General features: G+C 39.1%; 1 protein-coding gene across 1 annotated transcript in view; it reads right to left on the bottom strand.

The window, feature by feature from the left end:
* Nucleotides 1-8,317: 8,317 nt before the first annotated feature.
* The window catches only part of SLC26A4 (solute carrier family 26 (anion exchanger), member 4), a 49,842-nt gene continuing 47,461 nt past the window's right edge, over nt 8,318-10,698 (bottom strand). Inside the window, exons 19-20 of the mRNA XM_012650318.1 lie at nt 10,202-10,285; nt 8,318-8,341 (exon numbers count right to left, since the gene is read on the bottom strand). Coding sequence (XP_012505772.1) covers nt 8,318-8,341; nt 10,202-10,285 — 108 coding nt within the window. The remainder of the gene's footprint in view (nt 8,342-10,201; nt 10,286-10,698) is intronic.

The following is a 10,698-nucleotide window of genomic DNA, read 5'->3' as shown; positions in this document are numbered from 1 at the left end:
TGAAAAGGCGACACTTTGGGAGGGAATGACCACTCCTTATGCTCCCCAACCCTCATCCCCCTTCCTCAACTAAGCTTTCCTTATATTCTCTTGGAACTTGCTTTCTAGTGGGGTGAGACTGACATATAAATAATTAAATAATAATTTCAGAGAATTGTAAATGCTGTGAAGGAAATAGAGCAGGGCAATGTGATATCAAGCACCCATGGTGCTGGGGTGGGGATGGAGAACTGGTTTATAAAGTGGGGTCGAAGAAGGCCTCTTTGGAAGATGATAGTTAAGCTGAGACCTGAAAGATGAGAAAGAGTTAACTTTAGTCAAACCTGGGGGAAAAGCCAGGCAGAGGGAAGAGTAAGAGCAAAGGTGCTAAAGAACTTGGAACATTGGAGGAACTGAAAGGGTACCCATGTGCCTACAGCTTTGTAATACAGTGGTGGTTAGAAAGAGGGAAAGAGATGGGCCTTGTTTTATAAGATGGGAGATGTCACCAGCACGTGGTTAAATGTTAGTAAGAGTGATTCAGTAGAGAAAGAGGAGTTGAGACGCAGAAGGGAAGGGGATCCATTGTACAGGTGGAGGGTCTGCCCTCTGCTTTGATAAGACAGAAACACACGTACCTTTTAAAGCTCTTTTCCCTTAGTTTTAATAATGTTGCTCAATTCTCCCCCTCCATCTGATTGTTCCTTCTCAGTTTCCCTTCCAAACCACCCTTTAAATTTGTTTGTCTGCAGGGCTCTGTCCACAGCACTCTCCTTTTTTTTTTTTTAATTGGCAAAATTAAAAGGGTAAATTTCTCTAATTATTCTCTAAACATTTCCTTTGGTAATCTTATCCCTAACCACACCAGCCTAGACCACTCTTGTTGGACTTCACTTTCCCCTATTCAACTGTAGATACATATTTTTTATTCTCCCAAATTTATATTTTCAGTTTAGATCTGTCCTCTGACCTTCAGATTTAACTGGTTATTTGATACCTCCACTTGGATGAAAACATCTTGAATTCAGTGTGTCCAAAACTGGGATTCTTGGGTTTCCCCCACCCCTGACACACACAAAACACAGCACTGAACAGTGGGGGTGCTCACTGATGGTCCAAGTCCCACCTCTCTCCATAACCTTCACCCCATTCTTTGGTACAGACATTTGAAGTCTTTTCATTCTTATTTAAAGTGTCATGGTAAACATTGTTAGTGCTCATCAATATTTTCCCTTCCTAGTCATTTGAGTGTGTTATATTTGTTTACCTCCTTTACTTTGGCCACTGAAGTGTGAGTGAAAGTTACCCATTGCTTCTGGGTGGAAATATTTTAAAGCAGATTCACAATTCTCCTTGCTTTTTTTCCTTTTGTCTTCTTTTGTACCAAGGTAATCATGTTTGAGATATAAGACCAAAGCAGCCTGGAATGCCGAGCCATCACATGGAGAAAAATTGCCTTGACTCACAGCAAATATTGAGCAATGAAAAAACCAAAACCAAACACAAGGCTTTTCTTGTATAAGTCACTAAGGTTTTTACTTTTTTTAGTTCTGAGGTGTATGCACGTGTGTGTTTTAGGTCACTGCACTATGACTGAATCTGTCCTGAGTGATACAAATGCTACGCAAGAACATATTTAAAACAAATTTCTTTCAGCCCCTTCTTTAGACTAGCTAGCCGCCCATAACCCTTCCTAAATAGAAACTCAGGGGCTGCCAATGTCCCCAAACTGTCCCTCTTCAACTCTCCCCAATTTCAGTAATTATCATCACCATCCTTTTAGCTGTTCAATCCAGAATCCAAAAACAGGAACTATCTTAATTCCTCCCTCTTCTTCTCTCACAGTCTGATCACGAAGTTTTCCTATGCATGTCTCAAATATGTCCTGGACATCTGCAATAGCCTTCTTCTGTTCCTGCTTCCAGTCTTGGGATACATATAATGCTACCTTATGGTACAAAATCAGAAGTTAATAAAGCATCTATAGTGAAAATTCTGCCTCCTGCCCCTGTACCCCAGCCACCCAGTTCCTTCTTGTCGGCAACCATAATGACCCGTTCCTTGTATATCCTTGGAGAGAGATACTCAGCACATAGAAACAAGTCTACATTCCTCTCAGAATAATATTTTCACAATACAAATCTGACCATATTTTTCCCGGTTTAAAGCTTTCGATGCCTTTCCATTACAGACTTTTGAATGTGTAGGGCCCTGCTTTGCCGACCTGCTCCCCTTCCCTGTCCCCCGCTACGCTCCAGTCCTGCCAAGCTGAGCTCTCTGCAGGCTCAGGGCGTTTCCCTGCGCTGTTCCCTTTGCTTGAGAACATCTTCCTCAGATCCGCACATGCCAACGCCTTCCTTAAATACTGTCTCCTCAGAGAGAGTGCCAGCCTTGTTCCTCTCTATCACCACCCCCCACTTGTCACCTTCATAGTCTCTACTGCAAGCAGTCATTATATATTTACAGGTACGTTTACTTCTTCATTGATGGCCTCCCACCTCAGACTGTAAGTTCCATGAGAACAGAAACTGTTTTGTTTACCACTCACGGGATACTCAGCCCCTAGTTCTGTCCTGTTGTAAAATAGGCATGCAGTAATCATTTGGTAAATGAAGAAGGAAGGAATGGGTGAGGAACCGACGGAAAAACCTGTGCCTTGGAGTGGCGGTGGGGGTGGGCGGAAGCAGATGAAACTAAAAAGAGAAACTAGCTTCAACTATTTAAGCAGGCAAGTTTGGCCTCCATATTTCCCGCCCCCAGGCCCCATAGGTTTTCAGCCCAAGCTTCCTCCCACTGTGTGGCTGGCTGTGTCTCTGGTCAACCCAAGGAGGAGAAGAGGGGCCGAGGAAAAAGGAGAGCAGAGCTTCACTCCCTTTAATTACTGCCACCTTTTCCCGAACAATTAAAGGTTCAAGCTCTTTAATTGTTTGGGGGAAGGTGGCGGTAAGCTCAGAGCACTCGTTCGCCAGAACCTGTATTTTGTTACAGATGTTTAATAACTGGTTTAAACAGAAATATTAAGCAATCACCTCTTCCTTTGTTTTAGGGACCAAAAAGTTCCTGTATTACAAGCAAGTACAACCAGAAAAAAAGACAGTGACTCTCACATAGAAACAGCAACACGTTTATAAGGAAATATTAATGCCACAATCTTCAATCAGTATCTACTTCTGCCTTCTATGTTTTAAAATAGCATATTATTCTTTTCCTAATCATAAGAGTAATGCCTCATGTAATTATAAATAATAGAATACTAAAATTATCTTAAAAGGATAAACTATAGAAGTAAAAATCACATCCATGGAGCAAGCCTTTTATTTCTAAATCGCAAAAGCTAATACCTCTGCTTTCATCTCTTACTCTCTCCTTGGAAACTAAAAAACAAAAGCCTCATTCATCTCTACTTTAATTGCACCTTCTGAGTTTATTTCTAGATACCCAGGTCAGCTGATTGGATTAGCTAGGTAACATAACCCAGCCATTTTGCCATTATCTCTTACCAGACGAGAGGAGAAAATCCAAACTCCTTAATGCCGTATACAAAGCTCCTGGTTATCTGGCCCCCACCGTCCACCTTCCAGGGTCATTTCTCACCACTTCCTTCCCTTACGCATTTAACTGGGAACTTGCTGGAGAAAGGTCAGGGCTCATCTGTGTGTTCCGATGGTCTAGACCTCTCCTACTCACCCAAATACTTCTGGGCCAGGATATAGAAGGATGCCCAGGCCTCCGGGTTTTAGGCATGGTATAGCCTTGAGGGAATGGGTTAAAGAAGCCTGCTGTACTTTTACCACAAATTGATAAGCCAGGAAGTGAATTCAGCTGGAGAGGGTAGGCTTGACTACTTTGATCAACACGTGGAGATAAGAACTGTCAAGTGTTGGGCGGTGTCACTAGTTCACAGGTGCTTTGAAGAGACCCATACCTGGTCATCCTTCTAAACAGTTTCCAACTTGTAGCACTGGTTGGCCAGGGACTTGTAACATTCTTTCACATCATCTAAAGGGTGACTTTTAGATGCTCCTCCTACGCTGCCTAGAGCTCCTCCCTGACTGGGATGGCCGTGGGTAAAAATGAAGTTGCAGAGAAAGAGTATGTTCTCATTGGAGGCTCACTGAAAGTCATTGCAAACAAATTCTACAATAGAATATGAGGTGTTCAACCTACCCTGGCCATAGGAAGTATAATATCAGAAGTGCTTCTCCAATTCAGAATGTCTCTGTTCAGCTGTAAATCAGGGGTTGATGTTAGGAAGAGTGGTATATCTGTGCTTGGAGTGCATTTTTAAAAGGGCCCTCAGAAGGGATTTTGTGCTTATGGTATAGTTAAGCTTCTTGATTGTGGTGGTGTTTACACAAAGCTATATATGGGATAAAACTGCATAGAGCTACACACACACGCACACACACACACACACACACGAATGAATGTATGTATAAATGGTGAAATGTGAATAAGTTTACACCAATGCCAATTTTCTGGGTTTTTTTTTATTGTACTGTAGCTATGCACAATGTTAACACTTGGGGAGGCTGCGTGAAGGGTACATGGGAATCTTGCCATCTATTTCTTTGTAAATTCCTGTGAATCTATAATTATTTCTAAATAAAAAGTTTTAAAGAAGGGGGGAGGTGTCTCAGAGCATTGGAGCACTGGGTCTAAAACAATGCTTTGGGAATGGCCTTGAAACAAGAAGATCCTATGCAAAAACAATACCTTAATGTTCGGGTCCAGGGATGTTTCTGAAGAAAAGGATGAAGTTGGCTAACTTGATTGGCATATTCAAAATGGATAAAGAGCCCAAGAGGGCCTCCCACTCCCTGAAACTCTCTGTTAGCATCAAAGTGAGTCCCCTGCCCCTTTTCTGGAGACCAGCAGGTAAGGCAGGCAGGCAAGGAGGTCAGGTGTAATAAGCTTCAGGAATGGGCCCGAAAGCTCAGGAAGCTCTGGATGTCTTACATGATTTGATAACTGCCATTCTCAACCTTGTGGCCCTTACTCGACATCACTGACTGCAGCTTAATCCCATCATCCCACAATCCTTACTGAGTATCTAGGATGTGTCTGTCACTCTTCACTCTTCTAAGTACTCGGGCTATGTCTCGGAACAAAACAAAGAACCCTGCCCTGGTGGAGCTTATGTTCTAGCAGAGAGGAGGAGGCAGGAAGGGCAACAGTAACAGGTGAATTATAGAACATACTAGAAGGTGACAAAAAAGAGTCAGGTAAGGGGACCAAGAATTCAGGAGATGGTGTGGCATGTGGGAGAGTGAATGTTGACCACTTCTCTGAGTTCTTAAAGGATGTGATTGTATTGGAAATCAATTCTCTATTTGAATTTTCTTTTCCCACTACCAAATTCTCCACCCCACTATTCCTTTCTGCTTCTTCCTGATCACTCTCTCTTCTTCCTTCCACCTTTTATTTTAGCCTTCCTCTTTGCTCTTTCTTCCATTAATTTCCCCTTTCTGGAAGCCATTCTCCTAAGTGAAGTATCTCAGGAACAGAAAAACAAATACCACACGTAGACACTTATAAGTGGAAGCTGAACGATGGGTATGCATGGTCATGCAGATTGGTATAACGGACGTTGGAGACTCAGCAGGGGGCAGGGTGGAAGGAGGGTGAGAGATCAAAAATTATCTATCAGGTACAATATATACTATTCAGGTGACACATACACTAAGAGCCTTGACTTCATGACTATACAATTCATTCATGTATCAAAAAACCACTTGGGCCCCTAAACCTATTGAAATAAAATGACAATAATAAAAACAATTGCACAAAATAAGCTGGAAATATTTGGGTAAGAATTACAAGATTTAACTGAAATATTTGTGCGTAACCTTGTTTATTGCATTGATAAATCTGCAAAAAGAAATTATACACAAATAGAAGTAGACCTATAAAGATTACATCAAAATGGTGACTTATGAGGGTAACGGCAAACTTGGAATATAGCATTTTATTTATTTATTTGTTTGTTTATTTGAGACAGGGTCTTGCTATGTTGCTCAGGCTGGACTCCAACTCCTGGGCTCAAGCAATCCTCTAGCCTCAGCCTCCCCAGTAGCTGAGACTGCAGGTGTGCACCACCATGCCGGGCTCATTTTTTATTATATTTAATAGTTTTATTCAGAAAGGACACAACTGAGTAGTTTAAAAGGCAACTTTACATTTATTTAAAAATATGTGCAAATATTTCCAAATGTACATGATTTGATTTTTTTTCATTTATGGAAACTCATATACAATATTGAAATCTTATTCTACAGGTTAAAAATATAACAAAAGACAGCTTTAAAGTAAAATTTCCGTTGACAATACAGAATTAAAAGTATGCTTCCTATTGACAAAATGCATAGATGAGACAGTATTCTAGAGTGTGCTTGAGAACAAATTAAACTCTAGCCTTGTTGTAAAATGTAACTTTGGTATTTCCTTTAAAAAAAATGAGCAGTACATATTGCCTTTATTGAACAGAGGTATTCATTCATTTTCTGCAAGACTATTACATACTCTTCAGATATATGATTTGTTGCCATTATATTAATAAGGAGGTATTGCTATAAATAAACAGCAATATAATCCTGGTTATGCTGTGACCAGATATCAAACAAATTGATATGGTCACTGATCATATTCCTTCAGAAGTAGATACACTTTTTCTGATTATATTTAGTAAGAAAAACAGAGATAAGACATTCTACCTTTGGACAGGGCCTACTACAGAACTTGAGTATGAGTGGATTTTGGTATATGTGGGGGTCCTGGAACCAATCCCCTGAATATACCAAGAGTAGTTCTCAATCAAGCAAGACATTGTCTCGATTGGAGACCTGGGTATTTATTTCTCTCTAGAATGAAATACTTCATTTGCTCTAGTGTGACATATATGGAAATAGTCCATTAAGACCAAAGCCTATATGTTATACATAATACCTAGAAAACTGTTGGCACTCAGAAAAGATTAAGTAAAAATGAAAGATCTAAAATAAAATATGGACTTTTTAAAAATCTATGTATTTTCAATATATATTCCAAATCAATTTTTTATATGATGTTCAGATAGAATGCTTTGTCTTTAAAAACTTCATTTTAAACATAGACTCCTATAGGCAGTTCACTTTTAGATTTTTTTTGAAAAGCGATCAGAGTTCAGTTAAAGATTACATACTGTTAAATTCTATTTTATTTATTTATTTTTCTTGGTACTTTAATGGATGCAAACATACTACCAAAATTTTAGGGAAAAAATATAAACTCATTTTAATCATAATGGTCTTATAAACATACCAAATTTTTTGTGCTCAGAACAGTGCGGTTTTTGTATCAGATTCTAAATAGACCATAGCTGTATATACCTCCATGCAACGATCATTTCTATAGACTAAGGTAAATTAAAACTATATATATATTTTTTTATTATTCCAGGGTTTTGTGAGGGTACAAACATTATAGTTACACTTTATGTCTTTGCCTCACTAAAACTATATTTTTAAAGTAGAAATAATCTGTCATATATTTTCTTTGATCTCAACTGTGATTCATGATTATATCAAAACGTGATTTCTATAAACATGAAAATCTTATCGATTCACTTCTCTACATCAGTGTTTCTAAAATATATCAGCCTAGTTCTGTAGCTTTTAAGTAAACCAGTTCCAGGATCAAAGAGATCCTGAATTCTAGTTACATATCTGGTTACTGTATAATAACACTTCATTATTAAGTACTAACCAAACTTGCATTTTAAAAACTTTTGAATTATTTCCCAAAAGTGATTTTTAAAGGTTTTTGTTGATGAATGCATTAATAATTACATTTCAGCATTTACTGAATGTGATCTTACACTGTGATCAGGGCAGCTCATGGCTATCAAGTTCTGTCAAAAACTGATTTTCTCTACGGTTAGTCATTCCTGACTCACCTGACCACAGAGGCTGTTGGGTCAGCACTCACTTCAGCTAAACAGAGACACACCACTACCCACATGAACACTGTCAGGAAATCTGTCGTGAGGGATCAACGGCATATTAAAACATCAGCAGATCTGGACATTGCTAAATCGCCTGAATAATTCTCCTCACCATTTTGCACATTTTAGAAGTAAGCTGTTTATTTTATAAATAAAGTGTAGGAACAATTTTAGTGCTTCTCTTTCAATGGCTAAGGGGTTAAAAAAAAATCAAAGATTTAAAAAAATGTTGTAGAAAAAGAATGAGTGTTTCAGATCTGAAGAAATAGTCAATATAGAAAATGTTTGCATAGAATGATATTGAGGGGTCAATTTTGTCTTGCAGTCCTTGCTCATAGAGACCTCCTGAGCCCACTTTCAGGAAGCAAGTGTACGCATAGCCTGTGGAAGCAAGGGGAAACAAAGTGTTGATGCAACTGAATTCTCCTCAAGTCTACATTATTTTTGTAACGAATATGTTTTTATAGTATTGGTTGCTTACTTTTACTCATCTTAGGTGCATATCATCACAATAGAACTAGGGTAAAAACTTAATTTTGTACCTCATCATACTTTAATGGGATTTATTTAGAAGCAATGATTACTATTTATTGAGCACTTACTATGTACAAGACACTGTTCTTGTTAATTTACATGCATCCTTTAATTTTCATAACTCTGTGGTATTATTCCTACATATGATAAAGATATGAAAATTAAGACAGGGTAAGTAATTCGCACTGGGCTGCACAGCCAGTAAGTAGCAGAACCAGTACAAGCATCCAGGTCTGTCTGGTCCTAAAGTACATGCCCTTCAAACCACTGTGCTATACTGCTTCACCATCTGTAGCAACCCTATTTGAATGATTCTTTTATGTGGCAATCAACAAATATTCTATAATGTGGCAGCTTCTTAAGTTCTAATTTTGATATATGAGTTTTTACTCAAATTAAGCCTATCCTATATTCATAGAGTCACAAACTACTAAAGCTGAAAGGATTTCTCAGCTCAGAAATGATTTTCCCAGGCTCTCTAAACTGGTAAGCTAAGATGCCTGGCCTGTGATTTTCACTCTAGCAATATATTTCCCCCACAAAAATCTCTGCCTGTCACCCCTACTGCATGATTTTACCACAGGGGGGTTGAATTTTTTCTCTTCAACATTTTTATGAGGACCTGGAAAAAGGCAGAGAAGCCATCCTTATCAGATTTGCATATGACACCAATGTGGCTGGAGGAGGGAGTCCATGTGTTGGATGGTAGATTCAAAAAACAAAACTATGTCAATAAACTGGAACAAACAAGATATGATCTGCAGAAGTATGTGCAGTCCTGCATTAGGGTCAAAAACCAATTAAATAAGTATAAATGGGAAGCCCTGCTGGACTATAGTTTGTGCAAAAACGCCCGAGTCTTTAGTTGACCCCTGCTCAATAGAAGCCAAGATTTTGATGTAGCTATTATGAAAGCAAACACATTTTTAATTTGATGAGATCAAGGAAGGTCATGGTTGCATAATCCCCATGCTGGCCTGACCACACTGGAATTTTGTGTCCCCGTCTTGGCCAAAGAAGCATTGAAAAACCGCACATCTATGAGGAATGCCAGAAGGTACTAGAAGAGTCTTGTCTGGAAGAGATTCTGGCGGAGACACGAGAGCTGTGTTCAAATATTTGAAGGGCTACTCAGTGGAAAGGGTTGTGTTGACAAAGAAGGCAGATTGAGCTCAGTTTCACTAGGTGGTTATTACAGAAAGGCCAAATTCAGTTTTGTAAGCACAACTAACATTTATAGTCCATGTAACAAACTCCCTTGAGAAGTCACTAGAATGTCTAGAAATGGTCACATGAAAGCTAAGTGAGCATCCATCAGGGATGGCATAGAAGGGATTTCTGCAGGGACTAGGATATTGTACTACTTGATTTCTAAGAAATCGTTCAACTTTAAACCATACACCTTTTCCCTATCCATGGCCTTGGAAGAGAACTACGTGGAGGCTTAAGTATAAAATTAGGACCTGTGTGTTAGCTGCTGCCAGTGGCTGATCATCCTATATGCCCAGGGCCAAAGGTCCCCAAGTGCTTAATTTCTTCAAGGGAGAATTCTTGTTTTCCATTTTCCCCTTCTATGAAGCCACCCTTTTGGTATTTTTTGGAATTATTTTCCCTGACAGTTCTTAATCAGATATATTCACTATATACATTACCCTATTTATTCAAGATATAATCCAAATTATTTCCTTCAGAAGAAAATAATCATACCTCATCCTGGACATCAAGTTCTTCTTCAATCAGCTCTGCTTCCATTAATTCAAGATGATCTTTACAGTCTTGAATGAGGGTGATCTTAAAAAAGAAAGCACAGAGTGGAAATACCATATAATAGCATCAACCCACTGGGTACTCCACTGAAAACAATTTGAAGCTTTGCTGGTGCCTCTCAACATGCTTTACATACTTCAGAGTCCTCTTCAGCTTTCTCATTCTTTTATATTTCCCACCTCAGAACTTTCCCTGTATCATTTGTTCACATTTAAATGTGAACTGGTATAATTCTCCATTGTCTAAACTCCTTTTCAGCTCTCCAACCTCTGAAGGGGAGGCCTCTTAACACGTCACCCCTTCTGCCTAAATGGTTCAGCATTCGGTGGTGCTTCTCTTTCAATGGCCAAGCTAAGAGCACTTAGCACAGCATTGAGCATGCAGTGAGTGCCCAGTGGAGGGCTTGTGACTGGTGACAATAAACAGTCCCAAATTGA

Source organism: Propithecus coquereli, unplaced genomic scaffold (genome assembly GCF_000956105.1).
Source record: "Propithecus coquereli isolate 6110/MARCELLA unplaced genomic scaffold, Pcoq_1.0 Scaffold32, whole genome shotgun sequence".
Taxonomy (NCBI): domain Eukaryota; kingdom Metazoa; phylum Chordata; class Mammalia; order Primates; family Indriidae; genus Propithecus; species Propithecus coquereli.
Note: the sequence above shows the minus strand (reverse complement) of the source record. Positions and strands in the feature narration are given on the sequence as shown.